General features: G+C 39.8%; 1 protein-coding gene across 3 annotated transcripts in view; it reads right to left on the bottom strand.

Moving 5' to 3' along the window:
• SLC9A6 (solute carrier family 9 member A6) overlaps positions 1 to 24,101 on the bottom strand; it is a 63,044-nt gene that overhangs the window by 27,269 nt on the left and 11,674 nt on the right. For all 3 annotated transcript variants that reach the window (XM_030807025.1, XM_003272553.4, XM_030807026.1), the window contains 8 exons: positions 23,315 to 23,392; positions 22,941 to 23,017; positions 21,499 to 21,611; positions 18,296 to 18,401; positions 9,648 to 9,789; positions 7,187 to 7,292; positions 6,804 to 6,892; positions 3,460 to 3,573 (listed from right to left, as the gene is read on the bottom strand). In XM_030807025.1, coding sequence (XP_030662885.1) covers positions 3,460 to 3,573; positions 6,804 to 6,892; positions 7,187 to 7,292; positions 9,648 to 9,789; positions 18,296 to 18,401; positions 21,499 to 21,611; positions 22,941 to 23,017; positions 23,315 to 23,392 — 825 coding nt within the window. The remainder of the gene's footprint in view (positions 1 to 3,459; positions 3,574 to 6,803; positions 6,893 to 7,186; positions 7,293 to 9,647; positions 9,790 to 18,295; positions 18,402 to 21,498; positions 21,612 to 22,940; positions 23,018 to 23,314; positions 23,393 to 24,101) is intronic.

The following is a 24,101-nucleotide window of genomic DNA, read 5'->3' as shown; positions in this document are numbered from 1 at the left end:
ACCTAACTCCCCATTCCTCAATCCTCGCTCATAGCAACTTCCTTCCAAGCAGTACAACATGGGGCGGGGGGAAATGTGTAACTTTATAATGGATAAATCTGACAAACACTATCTCAACCAAGTGATTAAGACTATCAACATTATTAAGTATATAATCTTGATATAATGTGATGAGAATGGCATTTTACCTCTGTGGTCTTCCTCCCAAAGAACATGTAACTCCAGTCTAATCATGGGGAAAATATCAGACAAGTTCCAACTGCAGGACATTCTACAAAATACATGGCTAGTACCCCTCAACACTGTCAAGGGTCACCAAAAACGAAGAACACATATGAGAAACTGTCACAGTCAGGCAGAGCCTAAGGGGACATGACAACTAAATGTAATGTGGTATCCTGGATGGGACCCTGGAATAGAAAAAGGACATTAGGGAAAAGCTATGGGAATCAGAATAAAGTTTGAACTTTAGTTAGTAATATCAATATTAGTTCATTCATTGTGACAAATGTACCATGCTAATATGTTAATAATAGGGGAAACTAAGTGTGGGGCATATGAGAACTTTCTGTATTATCTTCACAATTTTTCTGTAAACCTAAAACTATTCTAAAATCAAACATTTATTTTAAAAAGTGATTCCCTAAAAAGAAAAGAAAACATAACCACCAAACATGTGGGCCAATGTAGCAGTGACTGCTAGTTCTCCCCAACATCTGTTCTTGCTTTCTTCCTTGGTAGTTGGCACTCCTCCCTTTCATCTTTATGCAGCCACCCAGATAAAGTATGTAACTCCTAGCCTCCCTTGTGAGTAGGTGTAATCAATGATGTTAAGTGGAAGAGACGTGTGCACATTCTGGGTGAAGCCTTTCAAGGCAACGGGCAGACAGGGGTGAGCCACGTTGGATCACAAGAACAAGAACAAGTCCCTAAGGATGTTAGCAACAATATTGCTTTAGTCCCTGATGACCCTATGGAGCAGAACTGCCATATCAGTTCAGATTTTTAGATAAGAAATAAATTTCTATGTTGTTTAAACCGGGATTAGTTTGAGTCTTTTCACATGAAACCAAACCTATGTCCTAACTAACATAGCCAGACATAGAGCAACTCTCTCCTGTTAACAGGCCATTTTCATGGTAGGATTTTGTATTGAGGAATTTTAATTCCTATCAGACTCAGAAACCTACAGAGAATATTTAGCTTTGTTTCCAGATTAAGTATAGTGGATCGAGCCACTTCAGTGCTCCAAATTTTCTCCAAGACTAGCAGGACATTAAGTTACTGATCTCTTGGTTATCTTTCAGCTAAGAACTTCTCCTGTTAACAGTACTTTATCTTTTTTGCCTAAAGTTCATTCACAGACTAAGGCTCTGCAGAATAGTATTTCAGTAATACTTCGCTTTCTAACAGAGATCCTATCTAGAGTTATAATTTAAAAAAAAAAAATTCTGCTCATCTCTTTGGCAGAATCTTCATTCTGATGTGGGGTTTTAAAATATTTCTTTTAAAAATTCCTTATTCAAACATTCCCACTGACCACAATTGCTTCTTCCATATTTTGTGTTCAACTATCCCACTCTCATCATTCCTCCATAGCACTGGGACGGACCTTCAGTCCAAAGGTCCCTATATTCTTTCCTAACAATGTCTTTTTTCCTCACTTCCCTTCTTACCATCATGTTAATAACACCTTTTAATGTTAAACATTAAATGAAGTGTTTAGATTGCATCAGTCATATAATAACACTATGATCTCTTGTCCTTCTGTTTTCATTGCTCCCACTTGAAAAAACTCCAAACCTGGAAGGAGCCAACTATCTCTTTTTTCCATGCTCACAGTAAGTACTGTTGGACAAAGTCATTCAACAGGGCAGATTGGTTCTACTACTAATTCCTATTTCTCAAACACAATGGATCCCTAGTACTTCTTAGCAGTCCTGTTGAGTTTCTTTGGTCAACTTATTCTCCCACTTTCTACACCAACTATTTCACGAACCTCCACCTTCCTCAGAATCCCTATGATCTGTGTAAGCCATCCTCCAAGATAGTCCCTAATCATCCCTGCCTCTTAGTATTCACACCCTTGTGTAGTCCCCACCCACACTGTACCAGGTTGGTCTGTATAACCAATAGAATATTATGGAAGTGATGCTGGTATGTCTCTTCGAAGATTAGGTAACAAAAGGCACTTCAGCTTTCATTTTAGGGCTCTCTCAGCTCACTCAGTTTGGGGGAAGAAGCCATGTCGTAAGCTGCCCTATGGAGATATCCACGTGGAGAAGAATAGCCTCTTGCTGACAGTGATGTGAGTTGAGTGAGCTTGCAGTGGATTCCCTGGCCCTAGTCAAGTCTTGAGAAGGTGCAGTCCCAGCCAAGAGCACAACTGCAACCTCTTAAGAGACCCTGGAGCCAGAACCACCCAGATGAGCTGCTCCAGGATCCCTGACCCTCAGAAACTGTGTGAGATAATAACTGTCTATTGTTTTAAGCTGCTAAATTTAAGGTAATTTGTTACACAATAGATAACTCCCTATCTTACTCTCAGCAGATGATCTCACCTCCTACTTAACAGATAAACATAGAAGCCATCAGAGAGGAGCTCCATCTTACAAATGTGCCTTCATTTCTACATACCCTATCCTCTCTGTAGTCACGATGGAGTTGTCTCTCCTTCCAGTGAAGGCAAAATTTCTCTCTACATGCTTTGGATTTCATTCCTGCCTTCTCAAGAGGCTTTCACTATTGCCTCCTCTCTTTCATATACTCAGTTTCTTCCTTCCAACTGTTTTTTGGTTTTTGTTTTTTTTTTTTTGAGACAGGGTCTCCCTTTGTCACCCAGGCTGGAGTGCAGTGACCCAATCACGGCTCACTGCAGCCTCAAACTCCTGGGCTCAAGGGATCCTTCCACCTTACCCTCCCAAGTAGCTCGGACTACAGGCATGCACCACCATACCTGGCTAGTTTTAAAAATTTTGTTTGTAAAGATGGGGTCTTGCTACATTGCCCAGGCTGGGTTTTTTTTTTAAGACTCTTTGTATATATGTGAGAGAAAGAGAGAGGGAGAGAGAGGGGTTGGGGGAGGGAGAGAAAGAGAAAGAAAGTGGCCTCATTCAACGTTTCCTTATCTTTCACCTTCTGCCCTGTGGCATAGACTGCTAACTGTTCCCCAGTATCCAACCTCTCCTTCCCTGTAGTAATAAAGGGAAAATACTTATCTTTTGGGGTTGGCAGAACAGTGGGACACTTGTCTGTCATTTTAATCTGTCAACATTATTTGTGCAATAACCACAAATTGAAATAGAATATAATAAAATAAATAGACTAGAAAAAAGAGCTGGAATCCTTATTTGTTTTACTCAGAGGTTTAAATGTATTCTTATGAACCACATACTCAAAACCCACATGAAAATCTCAATTAAAAATAGTTTTCAAAATAAAACACATAATAAAGGATACAAATGCTCCTACTACAAATGTTGGGTTAAAGACATGGTTCTGAAAGGTGAACAGTGTCAGCCCCATGTAGGAGAAGATGAAATTCTCTGCCAAGAAATTGAGAAGCTCAAACAACTGAAACGAAATTGTAAAAGATTAGTCCAGCAAATAAATTAAGTTATATAATTTGAAAGCATGAGTATTACTAAGATAATAAAACAGACACTCAAATATATAAACTTCATGCATACACACAAAATATGTGGTTCAGAAGGGAGCAAATGTGGAGATGACATTTCTAGTCCTGCAGAAAAAGCCAGAAACGTTGCCCCCTCATTTCCCCTAATCAGCTTCCCTTCTCCAAAGCCCCATCTTCAATTATTCCTCTCCTCTTCCTCCAAACTCTGTCAGTTTTTTTTTGAATGTTCCTTGTGTCCCTGCTACTGCCCTAGTCAAACTTTCATCACTTCCTACCCATAATGATGAAAAAGGACCTCTAACCATCCCTCATCCTCCAGCTCCCCCAAACCAACGAATCTCTAAAACTGATAGTTTCAAGATACTTTCCTCTTGCAAGCTGTAAGATTCATTTCAACTTTCTGATCCTAGCATAGAGTGCTTCGTGAGAACTCTCTTATTCCCGGCTTGCCCTGTGACTTCACTTTTTGCGTGGGTCTTCCTCTCGTATAGGGAGTAAGCATCCTACAGATAGGGCTTCCACATTGTGGAAGAGATAGATCTGTAGGATAGCAGAACTATCTGTGGGGAGAACTAAACCCTGCTGCCCGCCCGCCCCATCCCATTCACATCATAGCCTTGGCAACGGTATATGATACTTGCTGAATGAAGTTAAGGCCCTTCATAATCTGGTGTCCCTCTGGCCACCAGAGTTATCTACAATGGCTTGTTACTATGAGCCCTCTGACACATAACAGAATAGTGGTTAAGAACATGGGCTTAGGAATCAAAATGCCTAGGCTTGAGCCCTGTCTTCCCCTTTGCTGGCTATGTGGCTTTGGGCAAGTTAGTTAATCTCTTTAAACCAGGGTTGCCTTATTACCCAAAAATGAGAATAAAAATTAAAATAAGTATATATTTATTTTTCTTTAAATGATTTAATATGCTATTATTACTACTTATTTATACTAATGATAACAGCTATACCTTTTTCAGTTTTTACTGTGTGTCCGATACTATACTAAAGACTTCATATGCATTATGTCGTTTTAATCCCACAAAAACTCAGTGAAGTAGGTATTATTATTATCTCCATTTTCAAAGATGGCAAAACTGAAGCACAGAGAAGTTATGGAACTTGCTCCTGGTCACACAGCCAGCAAGTAGTAGAACCAGGATTTAAAACAATACAGTGACTCCAGAGTCCCAGCTTTACTTTGCAACATAGGGATTGGCAAACTTTCCCATAAATGGCCAGAGAGTAAACATGAGAGGATTTGTAGGCCAAGAAGTCTCTGTCACAACTACTTCACTCTGCCAGTGAAGCACAAAAGCAGCCATAGACTATATATTTAAAAAAACGGGTGTGGCTGTGTGCCAAGAAAATCTTATTGGTGGACACAGAAATGTGAATTTCATATAACTGTCATGGGTCACAACATATTCTTCTTTTGATCTTTTGCCAACCAACTAAAAATGGGTGGAAAGAAAACCATTCTTAGCTCACTGGCAAGGGCCGGATGTGGCCGGAGGGCTGGAGTCCGCCACCCTCTGCTCTACACTTTACTGCCTTCTTTTTATTCCTGCCTTTATCTGTACTGCCTCCCCTAGGCCTTCCTAAATCTTCCCCATCCTTCTAAGGGTACTGTTTCTTCTAGGATAGCTTTCCAGATCCTCAAGCCTCAAACCATTTCCCCTACTTCTCTGATGCCTTCTATGACATATAATCTGAAGTACATAATCTAGGATTCCTATTCCTCATATTTTTTAAATGTACATAAAGCTTCATATCATATCACCAACAACACTGGAAGCTCTTACCCTGTTCTAGTTTTTTGTTGTTTGTTTGTTTGTTATTGAGACAGAGTCTCGCTCTGTCATCCAGGCTGGAGTGCAGTGGCACAATCTCGGCTCACTGCAACCTCCGCCTTCCGGGTTCAAGCGATTCTCCTACCTCAGCCTCCTGAGTAGCTGGGACTACAGGCGCACGCCACTACGTCCGGCTAATTTTTGTATTTTTAGTAGAGACGGGGTTTCACCATGTTGGCCAGGCTGGTCTCGAACTTCTGACCTCGGGTGATCCGCCCGCTTTGGCCTCCCAAAATGCTGGGATTACAGGTGTGAACCACAGCGCCCGGCCTGTTCTTGTTTTTTATTCCCTTCCCACGACCTGGAAAAATGCTGACTCCCCTCCCCCAGCGCCCCCCCGCCAGCTGATTTTCTTCTCTTTACTTATTGCACTGAATTAATTTGTAAAAAGGATTTGTAGCCCTAATGTATATGCTTGGGGGAAAAAGCCTAATCTCTTTTGAGGGGCTGGGGAAAAGCACAGGTCATAAACTTGATTTGTGGCTCTAGCCGGGAGAAGAAATACTGTTGCTCCTGCTTTTAGCACCACTCCTTTTCAGGCGAATCCCACAACCTTCTTGTCATTTGGCAAAATTTAAACCTTCTGTTTCTCACTATAGCCATAGTCAAGTATGCACCTGTTTCTATTCCAGACATTACATTTTTTTCATGTATTTGTCCCATATACCTCCTAAGACTGGAAAAATTCTATTCCTATCTCCTTTATTACCCTTCAGATACCCTGCACAACTGATCATTTGGTACCAAATAAAACCAGGCCACTGACTAGTCCCCTGACATTCCTGGAAACACAGTAGCTCTGAAGCATCTGGGCAGACTGAAGGAAGTTGATCTTCTCTTAGTAGGTCTAATCAGATCAGAAGTTATAATCTTATCTATGTCATGTCTTAGAAGGTCTAGTAATATCAGAAGTTAATCTTCTTTATGTCATCTCTTAGTAGGTCTGCTCAGATATGAAGTTAATCTTATCTACGTCACACAGCAGTAGTTTGAGTAAAACCAGAGTGAGCTTCCAAAACATTCCCCTTAAAAGCCATTAAATTGGGAAAACACTGAGAGAAAGGGAAGCTACTTCACTGGTTATTGAAGCCACAATAGTAACAGTCTCTGGCTATTCTGCTGATCTATTTCCACCCTAAATGCTATCACTCTTCATTTTGCCAATCCCACCTACTTTTAGAGTCAAAGGAAGAGGAGCTGGAATGAGTAGATAGCATCTTGAACAGATCAAAGACTATTTTTTCTTTTTTTAGTAAAAAAGACTTCTATTTTGCTGAAAGAAGGAAAAGCCTATTCACAAACTATAAAGTTCCTCTTACCTGTTTAGTTCTATGCTGAGACTCCATGGACAAATTATTATATGTATAATGTGCTTGTGTGATGCCACAAAACAATACTGCAACCACACCTATAAAGACAACAAATTCCAAGTTCACATTAAAGGATGGTTCCCACCTTTTATACTGAGGTTCTTTCTTCACAGTAGATTATAGGCTTTGTCTGGAAATTCTCATTTGTGACTTACTTTGCTAAGAGGAACCACTTCCACTGAAAATTTTTTTTTATGTTCTAAAGCAACAACCTAAATCCCAACCACAACAAGTATGTTCAAATACTAACGAAGCTGATCCACTTGGAGCAAAATTGACCGGCAAAGTCACTCCTTTTAAGGGTTGACAATCAAAGGGAGCAAGTCACCTACCTGTGAAGCCCCATGCTTCAGCCAAGAGGAAGGTACTCCAGGACATCAAGAAGAATAGGCCTGTCTCCAACAACTGGAACTCCCGTAATTTGGTGAACTTTGTCACGTAAAACTGTTAAGGCTGGTAATGAGATCTTGTAACACAAAAGTGTGACTAGAAAAAATAACAGTTTAAGCAAGGCAACCATGAAAGAAAGGTTCTCTAGCTTCTCTAACACAAAAATCCCAGAATAAGGTACCACCAGAGTAGGGAGACTTTTAAAATGAGCATCTTACTGAGGAGTCAGCTGCCTTCCCTTCAGTGAGGAAGCCTTATGGCTTAGCCACTCCAATTGTTTCATGGGTATCGCACACCTTGCCAGAAACCATGTAGTAAAGGATAGATAGAGATGGGAGTAACAGATCAGATCTATAACATGCCACCTCTATTAATCTGAGACCCAAAGCTAGACAGCTTCCATAATTATAGCAATTTACATTTATAAAAATACATAATTTCCAAGAGATTTTACACTATTTGATTCTCTACCACTTCTGTGATATAGAGCATTCATTCTATGATGAAGAAATTGAGGCACTTCACTCCCTTATACTAGTTTAACAAGTATTTGTTAGCTGACAGTGGAAGGGCCTGTGCCAAGTTACAACCAATCTCAGGCTAGAATCTAGAGTCGTTTCTACAACTAGGCACTACAACAAAATGATTAACAAGATATACTCTCTACCCTCAAGGAACTTGTAATGGGGAAGAGATACTATCTCTCTTGGCATCACCTTCAGAACTCTTTTTACTGCTGCTTTATGCCTCAGTTCACTTATAAAAAGCCATAAAAGAAGCCTCTTCCAGCACAAGGCTGAAGTATACCAAACTAAGAGGTCCTTGAGAAAGAATAACGTATCCGTTTTATACAAGTATTATAGAAGTTTTAGAGCTGGAAACTTTTTTTTTTTTTTTGAGATGGAGTCTTGCTCTGTCGCCCAGGCTGGAGTGCAGTGGCGCGATCTCGGCTCACTGCAAGCTCTGCCTCCTGGGTTCACACCATTCTCCCACTTCAGCCTCCCCAGTAGCTGGGACTACAGGCGCCCACCACCATGCCCAGCTAATTTTTTGTATTTTTAGTAGAGATGGGGTTTCACCATGTTAGCCAGGATGGTCTCGATCTCCTGACCTTGTGATCCGCCCGCCGTGGCCTCCCAAAGTGCTAGGATTACAGGCACGAGCCACCGCACCAGGCCAGAGCTGGAAACTCTTTAGACATCATCTAGTCCCACTCCTCTTTCCTACCGTCCCCACCGTCCAATTTCCTATACTGAGATCTAAAGAGGTGAAGTGTCAAAGCTTCTAGCATGTTTGTGTCTGCCACTATACTGAAAGCACCAGGGAGGCAGGGGTCATGTTTGTCTTCTTTAGCTTTGATTACACAGAGCACAGCACATGTAGCAGCTGATCAAGACATGCCTTCTGGCTTTTTATTTTGGGTGGGGGGTTTAAAACATGTTTTTAGGCCGGGCACGGTGGCTCTTGCCTGTAATCCCAGCACTCTGGGAGGCCGAGGTGGGTGGATCACTTGACGTCAGGAGTTGGAGACCAGCCTGGCCGACATGGCAAAACCCCATCTCTACTAAAAATATTAAAAAACTTGCTGGGTGTGGTGTTGCACAACTGTAATCCCAGCTACTTGGGAGGCTGAGGTGGGGGAATCGCTTGAACTCGGGAGGCGGAGGTTGCAGTGAGCCGAGATCATGTCATTGCACTCCAGCCTGGGCGAAAGAGTGAGACTCTGTCTCAAAAACCAAATAAATAAATAAAAACAAAATTTGTTTTTATAGATTCAGGATGCACAAGTGCAGTTTTATGACATGGATGTATTGCATGGTGGTGAAGCCTGGGATAAAATGGCCTTTGCATGAACACAAGAATAACTTGACTAAGTGGTAGTACCAGGACTACAACTCAGGTCCTTTGGGCTTCCCATCCAGGGCTCTGGAGCACAAAGGTTAAAATCGGGAGAGCTGAGATGAACTCTTACATATCCTAACCAAGGAAACACATTTTGTTCATTCAGCATCGCTGTTATACATTTCCTATTTGTCCTATTAAAGAAAGAGCGAAAGACTGCCAGGCTGACCAGCAACACAGAACACCTGGAGGCTCTTTGGAATATGTCTACCTTTACAGCTATTTAATCTACAACTATAAAATTCACCCTCAAAGAGATATCATCTCTAATTATACACTTGCAGTGAAAGTTTTAGGGCACCAAACCCTATGCAGAACAATAGAGTTCCTTTATTTATTTTTTGGCAAAGACTGTTGCTTAATGTTTTCAAACCAAGTATTTAGTTATAAGATTAATAATTCTAACATAATTCTAATCACAGAACTAGGAAAAACAACGGAATACAGCATTTAACTACCATATTATGTTAACAAGAAAAGATAAATATAACAAAAGGATATTAAAGCTGTCACCACTCCAGTAGCAGCACCCATCGCAAAAGATCCACTGAAGATTCCAAGGAAGATCCCAATAGACTTGAACATCGCTGTGACATCAAAGGTGTGACTGTTGTCTCCAGCTGGCTGGTATGCCACTATTGAGCTACGGAAGAGAGACTGCTTTTACTTCTGGAAGCAATCTTTACTTTTAAAAAAACATTATGTAGTATAGAGCTTGAAAGATGAAATCAGAGGGAGAAGAAAAAAAAAAAAAAGCTTTTGATTGGAATTGCCAAAATAAGGACAAAATTACCCAAAAATCCTGCAATGTATCTGGCTAGCAAGAAAACTTGGCTTTTCCTTAAATGTTAATTTCAGGGGGGTAGTAGAACATTATGAAATCCTCTATATGAAAATTGCACTAAGCTTTTTCCCCCATCCCCAAGATACTGTGCAGTATTATTCTTTTGTGATCCTGTTTCAGAATTACTAGTACTGAGTGTCCGAAAGCCTTAACATACTAATGTGAACAAACTAATGAAAAATCCCACTTGTTTCCAGTAGAGGCATAAGAACATAAAGAACATTATTCAATACTCAGCCCAGTCACATTTTGTTTTTCCTATGAGAAAAAAAGGTAACTGAAGGACCCTTCCAACTTTTAGAATTCCAGAATGGGCCAAATGCCTAATATCTATTCATTCACTGAAATGGACTATTATAGGAAAAAGCACTCGAAAGACCTCCCAAGGAATTAGAATCCACTCAACAGTACTTTCAGCATAACCAGCTGGATCTTCCACCTCAAACTTCTGAAAGAAAGTCACTCTATAACAGGCCAAGACAGGCAATTATAGGAGATGCTCTCCATCTTGAACTCACAGTCCAAACCTGGTCTGAAAAAGCTTCTTTTATAACAGTTACCACCCCAGGAAATAGAAATGCCTGAGAAAATTGCTGTTGCCAGCAGGTCTTTGGCAACGGTGCTTACCGTTACTAAATCAGTTCTCATCTCAGTTAATTGAGAGACCAGCATTATAAAAAGTCCAGACTCAACAACATCATACAAATCATGTCAAAGAAAAGAAGGAAAAACACATTCCTAAAAATATAATGAATTCTCCCTGTGGTTGCTGCAATGTTTTTTTCTGATTCAAGGCTGAAAAATGTGTTTGCTATACCATGTACAAGTTCTTTTCATATCTCCCAGGTTAAAAAAAATCTAAGATCAAACTAAAATCTCCTAATTTGTACTTATTTTATTGAAATATAGCACTAATATTAATTTCTGATAATGGGATCCAGAAATTTCTGAGACTCACTCTAAATTGAAAATGTTAAACATTTACATTTAAATGTGCAAAGTAACCAGATCATTTTGGAACAGAAGATTTGATATCATTTTGATAAATATGAAATGGCCTTTAACATCATGCTACCTTACCTACACATATATAAAGGGTCCCACTACCATAAATAGGATCTGATTTCATTATAACATGAAAATATAGTAACTGGCTGGAGAAAAGAAAAAACTTGCTATACAATCTTCTTTTTCTTTGGTGGTATTTTTCAAAATGCTCTCTGGAACAAAATATCTATGCCATGCCTCCTGAGGTTGCTTTCCCTGGATTAGTTCATGTAATTTCAAGATTCACACTAATCATTATTTCATTCTTTAATCATTAAAATGTATAAGGACACATGGGAAACATGACAGACTGAGAACAGATGACAGGCTTGTTTTGTTCTTTCTTAGGCAGATGCCTCTGGATTGAAATCTTAACTCATCTTTTCCGTATCAATTGATATTTTACCTTGGGGCAGTATCATTTTTTATGAATACTTTTTTTTTAAACCCTGAAAGTAATACCATGTACAGTTTAGGTGGAAAAATCTTCCCATCATTCCACTACCCTGATAGATCGATTTTATTTTCCTTCTGTATTCCTTTCCCCTCTTTGTGTTACATGCATGCTATTTCTTATTTAGCTGTAATCACAGTGAATGTGTGATTTTGAATTATGCTCTTTTAACTGACAATGACATAAAAATATTCATAGTTTTGGCCGGACGCAGTGGCTCACGCCTGTAATCCCAGCACTTTGGGAGGCCAAGGCAGGCGGATCACCTGAGGTGGGGAGTTTGAGACCAGCCTGACCAACATGGAGAAACCCCGTCTCTACTAAAAATAAAAATACAAAATTAGCTTGGGGTGGTGGTGCATGCCTGTAATCTCAGCTACTTGGGAGGCTAAGGCAGGAGAACCTCTTGAACCCAGGAGGTGGAGGTTGCAGTGAGCTGACATCGTGCTATTGCACTCCAGCCTGGGCAGTAAGAACAAAATTCCATCTCAAGAAAAAAAAAATTCATAGTCTTTATAACTACAGTTTTTAAGACTTCACAATGGTCCGAATGGATATAGCACAATTTATTCAACCATTTCCTCATTGTTAGACATTTAAAAGTTGCTTCTACTATTTTTGCCACTATAAATAACTGAAAGAACATCTTCTTGCTTTTTATATATTTTAGACTATTCCTTGCACTATATTTCTAAAAATAGACTATTACTATACCTATGGCTCATTTTACATGTTGCTCCACTGCCTTCCAAAAGGTCTCCATTACATTTTTTGAGGGAAATATGATAATATCTCCCAATTTTTTTAATGATCATACCAATTGACCTAGTAATTCTACTCCTAAAAAGTACCCTACAGAAATATTTACAAGGATTCACAAAGATTTACACATAAATATGCTCACTGCCATGCTAGTCATAATAATACAATGTTAGAAAACACCAACTATTAATCACTCAATAGGGGATTGGAGAGGTAAATTTGTAATGCATCTACCCAATGTGATAATAGAGGTATTGATATCGTATAATATCCAAGTAAAAAAGCTACAGAAGAGTATATATACTATGTCTTTTTTGTTTATAAAAATTATTAACATATTTACATGTATACTACTATCTTAATGGAAAAAGTCTGGATTAAAATCCGAATAGTGGTTATTTCTGAGTTGAAATTTCAGGAATTTTCTACTTTCTGAGTCAAATGCTTTGAAGTTTTGCCACAAACATATTTTAACATTATCATAAATAGTGATAAAAGGTAATACCAATTTCAATCTTAACAACAATGTATGAGTGGTCTAGTTTTACTACACCAGGGTTTCTCAACCACAGCATTATTGATATTTGTGGCCAGATATTTATTTGTTGGCTGTGATGGGGGTGGGGTGAGGGGAATGCTGTCCTGTGCATTGAAAGCTTCTACCCACTAGGCCACGTCAATAGGAACCCCCTTCCATTGATGACAGCCAAAATGCCCCCAGACACTGTCAAATATCCCCTGTGTGTGTGTGGTGAGGGGGTGGCAAATTGCCCCTGGCTAAGAATGACTGTACTATGTCACTATCATTAACAATTTTGGCCAAGCACAGTGGCTCCTGCCTATCATCCCAGCACTTTGGGAGGCCGAGGCAGACGGATCACCTGAGGTCGGGAGTTCAAGACCAGCCTGGCCAGCACGGTAAAACCCAACCTCTAATAAAAATACAAAAATTAGCTGGGCATGGTGGTGTGCACCTGTAATCCCAGCTACTCGGGAGGCTAAGGTAGGAGAATCACTTGAACCTGGGAGGCAGAGGTAGCAGTGAGCCAAGACCGTGCCATTATACTCCAGCCTGGGTGACAAGAGCAAAACTCTGTGTCAAAAAAAAAAAGTTATGTCTTGTTAATTGAATAGGTAGAAATGGCTACTGATCCTAGCATGTATCTCTGGTAATTAGTGAAGTTAAACAGTTTATCACGTTTGTTGTCTCTCTGTACATCTTCTTTCATAAAAATATAAATGACTGTAAACAACGTATTTTAAACTAATGTGAATTTAGGTCCCCAGGCTAATCACGGTAATCCATTCAGTGGAATACTATGCAACATATACTTTATCTCTAACTACATATACTGTATCTAACATAATATATCAATATACATATAGATCTACCTCATGCAGCCATGTATGAGGGAGTCAATTTCATTTCACCCTCACTGGATTAAAAGTATTATTAAAAAAATAAAATAAAATAAAAGAACTGCTACTCCAATAGGTTAAAAAAAAAAAAAAACAGTGCTTCAGGAAGAATAGCTAATGGATGCTGTACTTAATACCTACGTGATGGGTTGACCTGTGCAGTAAACCACCATGGCACGTGTTTACCTATGTAACAAACCTGCACATCCTGCACATGTACCCTTGAACTTAAAAGTTGGGGGAAAAAAAACAGACAGAAACAAAAACAACCTCCAACATAAATTTCAAGATGAGTTGCCTTAACCTGTTAACTGCCAAACAGAACTCCTGCAAAAAGGGGTTCCCTTCCCTTTAATGCAAAGCTGCTTACACAGAATACAGACAGCAGATAATCCTCAAACTAAGAAAATTCAACACAAAGTAGACTGTCTGCATCTAACCCACTTCAAAACACATAAAAGGTAAATGAAGAACGATGAGCATCATACCACTGATCATTCCAGCTAGTAAACTCCCACAGCGAGCACACAACTGCTTTCCCTTCAGCTTTTGGGCAGTAACTCATTTTTTCAACTCTATTAAGACACAAAGCTAACAATTTCTCTGTTATGCTCCTCTCAAGATACAGTCCTTCTCCACCAGAATCCCACTGAGGTTGTAATGAGTTAACGTATTATCTCTCACAAATTTAAAATGGCACTAGCTCGCTATCATCCTTAGGTGAAATGAGAAAAGACTCACTCAAATTGTTTCCTATAAGGCTTCATTCTCTCACAGAAAACCCTGTTTGAGAAAGGCTGCAAGAGAAGGAGAAGTATGGCCCTTTGTGAGAAATGCTATGGAAAGGGCTCTCTTTTTTTTTTTTTTTTTTTGAGACAGTCTCACTCCGTTGCTCAAGCTGGAGGGCAGTGCCACAATCTCAGGTCACTGCAACCTCCGCCTCCTGGGTTCAAGAAATTTTCCTGCCTCAGCCTCCCAGGTAGCTGGGATTACAGGCGTGTGCCACCACGCCCGACTAATTTTTGTATTTTTAGTAGAGACAGGGTTTCGCCATGTTGGCCAGGCTGGTCTCGAACTCCTGACCTCAGGTGATCCACCCGCCTCGGCCTCCCAAAGTGCTGGGATTACAGGCATGAGCCGCTGCACCCAGCCAGCTCTTTTTAGCATTTATTCTTCACCAACACTGGTATGTACACCCCCAAGCTTAAAATCTTTCAATGAGGTTTTTGCACCCTTTCACACTAATCAACTATTCCTAACGTTGCAGGAAATAGGTTATTTATAACCTCAAGCTCAAAATCTTTCAATGAGGGTTTTTATCTTTTCCTCTAATGCTAATCAACTGTTCCTAAAGATGCAGGAACAGGCTATTTTATTAATAGGAAAAACTAAGGCACAGGGCACATCAGTTTAAGATAAGACCAGAACAGAGATTTTCTAACTCTTAATCCATTAGGCCATTAGGGCAATGATAAGACAACAGTTACTAGTAAGATGACTGAACAGTAAAATAGTTGTCTAGGATAGGGAATCGATGCTAAAAGTGACTGCCTGTACCTACTCTCTTTACTTTGTAGTGCTGGTAATCGCTCATGTATCTATGTACTGGAAGCTTCAACAATCTTTGTTGCTTCATTTTTTATAACATTTTTTATAACCATACTATCCATTTCTCCCTTACTTCAAATAATGTAAAACTCTTACTCTGCACCTATCATCATTGAAGGTGCTAAAGTTCAGTATCAATATGAGTTACAGCCTTTAGGCTTTATTTCTCAAGTTAAATTTATATTAGTTGCAGACAGCTGCAAAAAAAAATCTGGCAATAAATATGGTGAGGAGGGGGTAATATTTACATACACCGCATTCACAAAAAAGGATATGGCCTTTTGCACATCTTCATACACAACATTTAAGGGATTAATGTTACATCTCAGAAATAGTAATTTCCAACTTTGCAGAAGACAATCAGGCTACGCAAAACAGAGCCAGTGATTTTTTTTTTTTTTTTTTTTGAGACGGAGTCTTGCTCTTTCACCCAGGCCAGAGTGCAGTGGCGGTATCTCGGCTCACTGCAAGCTCCGCCTCCCGGGTTCACGCCATTCTCCTGCCTCAGCCTCCCGAGCAGCTGGGACTACAGGCGCCCACCACCACGCCCGGCTAATTTTTTGTATTTTTAGTAGAGATGGGGTTTCACCATGTTAGCCAGGATTGTCTCGATCTCCTGACCTCGTGATCCACCCACCTCAGCCTCCCAAAGTGCTGGGATTACAGGCATGAGCCACCGCGCCCGGCCGATGTTTTATTCTTTCATAACTAACAAAGTGGAAATTAAGGAGAGAAATAAAAATAAAGAGAAAATGTGAAGGGCTCTTACTTCTCTCTCATAGAAAGTTCTGGTATGAAGTAAAGGCAACTGCCTATAGAGTTAGATATTTGCCTAATAAGAGTAGGTAGGCAGGGGCCAGGCATGGTGGCTCACGCCTGTAATCCTAGCACTTGGGGAGGCCGAGGCAGGTGGATCACCTGAGGTCAGGAGTTCGAAACCAGCCTGGCCAACACGGTCAAACCCCGTCTCTATTAAATATACAAAAATTAGCCGGGCGTGGTGGCGCATGCCAGTAGTCCCAGCTACTCGGGAGGCTGAGGCAGGAGAATTGCTTGAACCTGGGAGGTGGAGGTTGCAGTGAGCCTATATTGCACCACTGCACTCCAGCCTGGGTGACAGAACAAAGCTCTGTCTCAAAAAAAAAAAAAAAGTAGGGAGGCAGGATTGAATTCCTCAGAGGTTCAGACTCATTCTTCAACCTGCAAACACCTTATAGTAACATGTATAGTACTTTCTATAATTAGATAAAAAATATTGCTCATTCAAAATTGTCTGCAATTAAATTGTTATAAGTAATATATAACTACATATCTATAATATATATTAACACTTCTAGAGATTAAAAATGTTTTGAAATGATTATGTCAAGTAAGAGAAACATAAATTAGGCTACGATGAGATATTTCTCAATTATCAAGTTAGCAAAAATATAAAAGTTTGACAAATATTCTGCTGGCGAAACTGTGAGGAAACAGACCAATAATTTAATGGTGAAAGTGCAAAGTGCTACAATTCCTTTGATGAGCAATTTAACAATGTCGAACAAAATTACAAACGGATTTTACCCTTTAACCTACCTACCAATCTCACTTTGGGGCATTCAGCCTACCAATATACCTATACATGTATAAAACAAGGTAAGTTCAAGGTTAATCACTGCAGCACCGTTTGGGACAGCAAAGGATTAAAAATCCTTCAAATGTCCTGCAATAGGAGACTGAGCAAATAAATAATAATGCAGTTCACATAGAGAATACTATATAGCTGCAAAGAATGAGAATACTCACTCTTTTGACATGCAAAATTCTCCAGAAGATAGACAGTATGTGACTTTAAAAATAAGAAATGAGAGGCAAATAAGACTATTTATTCACAGTTGTGCCTGCATTTGAATAAAGAAATACTAAGATAGGTAAGAGACTAATAAAAATGGTTATCTAGGCCAGGCGCGGTGGCTCACGCCTGTAATCTCAGCACTTTGGGAGGCCAAGGCGGGCAGATCACCTGAGGTTGGGAGTTCGAGACCAGCCTGGCCAACATGGTGAAACCCCGTCTCTACTAAAAACACAAAAATTAGCAGAGCGTGGTGGCAGAAGCCTGTAATCCCAGCTACTCAGGAGGCTGAGGCAGAAGAATCACTTGAACCCAGGAGGCGGAGGTTGCAGTGAGCCAAGACCGTGCCATTGCACTCCAGCTTGGGGGACAGGAGCAAGACTTCGTCTCAAAAAAAAAAAAAGTTATCTACAAGGAACTAGGGGGACAGGTGGATGAGGACAGACGTAAGAGTGTGAATTTTCTGTGTGTAACTTTTTACATGACTTTAATTTATGAGCCACGTGAATATATTATGTATTCAGAAAAAATTAAGGCCGGCGCAGTGGCTCAGGCCTGTAATCCCAGCACTTCGGGAAATCGAGGTAGGTGGATCACCTGAGGTCAGGAGAAGATCAGCCTGGGCAACATGGTGAAAACCCATCTCTACTAAAATACAAAAATTAGCCGGGCATGGTGGTGGGCACCCGTAATCCCAGCTACTCGGGAGGCTGAGGCAGGAGAATCACTTCAACCTGGGAGGCAGAGGTTGCACTGAGCCGAGATCACGCTACTGCACCCCAGCCTGTATGATAGAGTGAGACTCTTATCTCCAAAAAAAAAAAAAGAAAAGAAAATACTAAATCTAATTTAAAAAATACAATGCTCATGTTGTAATGTTAAAACCGAATACAAAATTAGATAGACACTACAATCACAACTATGTAACAATATCATACATAGAAAAAGGAAATGTTCTAGAATGTTTACAGTAATTGTCTTTAGGTGGTGGCAGTACATATTTTTCTCTTCCCTGTATTTTCCAATTTATCTATAAAATATGCATTTCTTCAAGAGGGAAAAAAAATGCCTCATTCTTCCAAATGTTTCCATTCATAATGTACTTTATTCAATAAGTGACTTTCAGTTCCTAGTACCCTCACACTTAATATTCAGAATATAATAAGAAAACAAACACTTACGAGGACAGCACTATGGCAACAGCATCATTGAGGACACTTTCACCAAAAAGAAGTGCATAGAGTTCAACATCAACTTGAAGCTCGTGGAATATAGCAAGAACAGTCACTAGTAAGTAAAAAGAGTCAGAGGAATACTTAGACATTACGAATATAACATATTCTCCTCAGTAGATGACTCTGAGAGTTATTTAGAAATTCATTTCTTCCTCCTAGAATTCAATCCTAATAAACATTCTCTTACCATATTAAAGACCCTGTAATTTTATATAAATATTTTTCTTTTCTAATTGTGTACCTGCACAAACTTCTCCTCTCTCTCTTAAAAATGGCTGAAAGTAACCCCGAAGAACTGAGTTGGCCTACATTCTTCATGCAGATGTTAATAATCGTGCCTTGTACATTTCTTTCCCACAAAGAATATATTCAGAATTTCTTATAGACCATGTAGTCATTAATCTTTAATGTAGAATATTATGAAAAGAATCTAATGTTGCAAACTTTGTTTCTTTGGGCCTTACAACTCATTTGTACTTGACTTACAAATTGCAAGCACAAAGGTTTAGCAAAGACAGTAGGAAATGAAAACACAGGTTTAGTTTTTGGTTGGGGTAAAATTTATGACCAGAATTACAGCTGCTGGATTTGTCTTAATAAGAAGCCAACTATGAGAATATTCCAGCTTAAGAAGAAAAACAATAAATCCTCCTTTTAGGAAAGCAATTATATGAGAAATCTTAGAAAATCAGATGAGATTGAAGTTATATTATAACTTTAATTACTAAGTCACATAGCTCAGTTACTAAAGAAACCCAAACGGACATGAAAAATTAATATAAGCAGAGGTGAGCTTTTTTTTTTTTTTTTTGAGATGGAGTCTTGCTCTGTCGCCCAGGCTGGAGTGCAGTGGTGCAATCTCGGCTCACTGCAAGCTCCGCCTCCCGGGTTCACGCCATTCTCCTGCCTCAGCCTCCCGAGTAGCTGGGACTACAGGTGCCTGCCACAACGCCTGGCTAATTTTTTTGTATTTTTCGTAGAGACAGGGTTTTACTGTGTTAGTCAGGATGGTCTCGATCTCCTGACCTCGTGATCCACCTGTCTCGGCCTCCCAAAGTGCTGGGATTATAGGCGTGAGCCAACGGGCCCAGCTGAGAGAGCCTTTTCAAATGCCAATCACAAAAACAAGAAACTTGCATTTTATTTATTTAAATTTTTTTTAAGAGACAGCGTTGTGCTTTGTCACTCAGGCTGGAGTACAGTGGCGCAATCACAGTTCACTGCAGCCTCAAACCCCTGGGTTCAAGTGATCCTCCTGCCTCAGCCTCCTGAGTCACTGGGATTAAAGACATGAGCCACCATGTCCAGTATATTTTAAAAGCTATAGTTTCTATTACAAAGCATTACAGCTGGAATATACTGATACCAAAGCTCATCAAGAAAGGGGGAGAAGGAGAGTAGAGCAATAGTGCAGAATTTCTAAAAGAAACCCTTCTAAGAGCAAGTTAACAATGGCAAAATAATAGAAATGGGGCAAGTGCCTACATAATTCAGAAAAAAATAACAGTCCAACTTTATATAAGCAACTTTATATATTGCTATTCAGGCAATAGTCCTATCAAACAAAACCAGAAAGTTGAAATAATGTAGCCAAGCCAATGGACTCAGATTTCTCATAGGATTTGAAAAGTTGAGAAGCTTGCTTATAATGAAAGGACACAGAAACCAGAGACCACCGGCTCCTTGCAAAAACCATCCTACCTTCATGTTGATAATGGGAGTAGCTACAAACAATGAGAGGACAGCTTTGGTGGTCTTTAAGGAAGCAATTTAATTTCCAGTTTTAAAAATGCTAAACTACACAAATTCTCTAAAATGGCCCTCTAACTAATCTTTTAAAATCTTTTTTTTTTTTTTTTGGAGACAGGGTCTCGCCCTTGTTGCCCGGGCAGAATGAGACTGCAGCCTCATTGCAGCTCACTGCAGCCTCAAACTCCTAGGCTCAAGTGGTCCTCCCACTTCAGCCTCCCAAGTAGCTAGGACTACAGGCACGCACCCCCATGCTCAGCTATTTCTTTTTCTTTTTTTTTTGTAGAGACAGGGTGTCACTGTGTTGCCTAGGCTGGTCTCGAACTCACAGTCTCAAGTGATCCTACCACCTCGGCCTCCCAAAGCACTGGCATTTATATGCATGAGCCACTGTGTCCAGCCAAAATATCTCTCATAGAGTATTGAACACATTTTTCTCCTTCCCATAAAGCCCTGTGTTATCAGAGTTAACACAGGAATGCAGAGATAACCTTAGGATTCTACCTTTAATTGTGCTGGATGACAATTAAAGATGATTAACTTACGAGGTTAAAAAGTAAAACAAAATGAGCTTCAACGAAAGTCTTAAAGCATGCTAAAAGAAAACTTCCATCCTTAGTTCAAAAGTATCAGTCTATGTTCCTTCCCCAACCTTTCCATTCTGTATCTTCTCCAAATTCCTAATTTGAATGTTGCTGTTAAGTTTACCAATGCTCTATCAGGAAAACTAAAACCTAACTCAGTACAATTAAATTCACTCTGGAACACAACTTTTAGAAGATCTGACACTAAAAGCACAGGGGAACAAGTTGTGTTAATATTAAACAAACAACTGTATAATCATAAAGCCAATTTTATAAAAACAATTCTTTAATGTATATTAAAGTCCTCCAATGACTCCAAATCAAACCTGTATTAGCACAACTGCCTTCTAACAATCATTTTTAAACATCTTTTCTTACTGTTAAATGCATACAGCTGAATAGAAACCGAAAGATTTTTAGGGAACTGGTTTTCTAAAAGCTTGAAAGGAAATATATAATTATTACCCATTTAAACTAATCTATAATCTAGTTCATCTTCTTCTATGCTCAATCACTAGGGATAAAGACCAACATGAATTTCTGAAGAAAGTACCTTATAGTCCTTGTTGAAACAGCGTCAACTTGTGGACCAGTAATAGGCAAATGCAATAAAAAAAAAAAAAGGAAAAGGAAAACAAATTTGTGCTGAAGCCAAAAGGAATCATGAATTTTGTTTTTTCCTCCACAATTAGAAAGTATAGTACTAAGGAAGTATCTAATCATGAATTCTACACCTCAAAGAAAGAAAAACCCACATGTATTTGACTGCAAAACAATGTATCTTGAGTATGTAAACTCCATTCATATAAAACATACCTGGATCAGTTGCTGATACAATGGCACCAAACAGTAGGCAATCTGTAAAGTAAAAATCTCCTGCAAGTTGTCCCGTCACCTTCATCAGCGTTACACAGCCATACATTATTGACCTGTTCAATAAACACAGTCCTACTTTAGAAAAAAATATCAACTGTTAAAAAAATTAGGATAAAGTAAGATGGGTTTACTGTAGTACTTTATGACTAATCCCAAATTTAACTCATGTCATGGAAATATGGTAATACTTTGGCCTTAAGGAAAATTCAAACAACTTATTACCTATGTGAATATTGCAAAAGTCTTTAGACCCAGTCAGGAATATATAACACTGCATAAATCAAAAATGTGGGCGGCAAGCTACCTAGGCGCCAAGGCAAGAGACCGAGGACACGAGCTGTTCCAGTATAATAAAATATAAAACAAGAATAGTTTTATATTTTAAATCTATATCTATACCAGATATAGATTTTAGATATGATTATATATGAATATCATTAATCATTAGTTGGTAGTAATTACTCTTTATCCCAATATTATAATAATCTCCGCTCTATAATCATAATCTAGGAAAAACCAGGCCATACAGAGATAGGAGCTGAGGGGACACAGTGAGGTGTGACCAGAAGACAAGAGTGCGAGCCTTCTGTTATGCCCAGACAGGGCCACCAGAAGGGCTCCTTGGTCTAGCAGTGACGCCAGTGTCTGGGAAGACGCCCGTTGCCAGGCGGACCGTGGTCTAGCGGTAGCAAAAGGTGTCAATGAACAACACCCTCTACTTAGCAGACCGGGAAAGGGAGTCTCCTTTTCCCCAGGGGAGTTTAGAGAAGACTCTGCTCCTCCACCTCTTGTGGAGGGCCTGACACCAGTCAGGCTTTCCCGCAGTTATCCGGAGGCCTAACCGTCTCCCTGTGATGCTGTGCTTCAGTGGTCACGCTCCTAGTCTGCCTTCATGTTCCATCCTGTACACCTGGCCCTGCCTTCTAGCTAGCAGTAGTAAATTAGTGAAAGTACTAATAGTCTCTGATATGTAGAAATAATGGCGTAAACTGTCTTCCTCTTTGTCTTCTCTCTCTCTCTGCCTCGGCTGCCAGGCAAGGAAGGGCCCCCTGTCCAGTGGACACGTGACCCACGTGACCTTACCTATCATTGGAGAAGACTCACATTCTTTACCCTGCCCCTTTTGCTTTGCATACAATAAATAACAGTGCAGCCAGACATTCGGGGCCACTACCGGTCTCCGCGCATTGGTGGTAGTGGTCCCCCGGGCCCAGCTGCCTTTTCTTTTATCTCTTTGTCTTGTGTCTTTATTCCTACACTCTCTCGTCGCCACACACGGGGAGAGACCCACCGACCCTGTGGGGCTGGTCCCTACACAAAAATATATTATTTTAAAATTATAATTTGAAGGCTACAAAGTATTTTAAGCTTAAAATACTTACCCAATAACGAAACAAGAAATTGCTGTTCCAAGAAAAGCGTATGCTAGGATAGACCCAAGATTTCGAAAAAAATGTCTCTGACAAAAAAAAAAAAAGTTACACTGTTAGAATACTTACCAGTTACTTGAAAAAGAAAAGGTTTTCTATGCTATGCTAATATTAAATGCATTATTCACTAGGATTAAATGCATTATTCACTAGGATAAATAAGAGAAAACATTCTTGTACAGGTATAAATTTCAGCATCTAAAAAGGATAAGGAGAGGAGAAAGGAGGGTAATCTGGAAAGAACAGCCCATTTCTGAAGTGTCAAATATTACAAAGCCCATGGAGTTTAAGATTATTCAAAGTATATGAAAGACAAAAAGACTTACCCTTTTCAGGCTATAACCTGCATAAAATATGATAGGAGGAAGTAATATGTTGAAAAATACTTCTGGATCAAAAGTAACCTGTTAAAATAAAGAGTTATTTTAAATCAATTCCCTAGAAGACCTCATATTCCATTATCAAATGATCAAAAAGAAAAAATACTATATGTTAAACTAGTCAAAGGCAAGAACATTAAAATATTTCATCTAGGATAGCTTCTGTTCTACTTCTCAACCAAACGACCAGGAGATAGCATTGGAACAATCAGTTAAGGCCTATCTGTGGAAAGTGTATTAAAATACTATGTCATTAAAAAATGTTTCAGGAGGCTGAGGCAGGAGAATTGCTTGAACCTTGGAGGCAGAGGCTGCAGTGAGCTGAGACTGCACCACTGCACTCCAGCCTGGGTGACAGAGCAAGACTCCATCTAAACAAACAAAGAAAAAAGTTAAAAATAGGGCCAGGCGCAGTGGCTCACACCTGTAATCCCAGCACTTTGGAAGGCGGAGGTGGGCGGATCACCTGAAGCCAGGAGTTCAAGACCAGCCTAGCCAACATGGTGAAACCCCAACTCTACTAAAAATACAAAAATTAGCTGGGTGTGGTGGCGTGTGCCTGTAATCCCAGCTACTCAGGAGGCTGAGGCAGGAGAATCGCTTGAACTCGGGAGGCAGAGATTGCAGTGAGCCAAGATCGTGCCAGTGCACTCCAGCCTGGGCAAAAGAGTGAGATTTTGTCTCAAAAAAAAAAAAAGTAAGAGAAAGCATGGACATTATTTTTGCTTTAAAT

Source organism: Nomascus leucogenys, chromosome X, assembly GCF_006542625.1.
Source record: "Nomascus leucogenys isolate Asia chromosome X, Asia_NLE_v1, whole genome shotgun sequence".
Taxonomy (NCBI): domain Eukaryota; kingdom Metazoa; phylum Chordata; class Mammalia; order Primates; family Hylobatidae; genus Nomascus; species Nomascus leucogenys.
The sequence above is the reverse complement of the archived record's forward strand: the minus strand, read 5'-3'. Positions and strand labels throughout refer to the sequence as shown.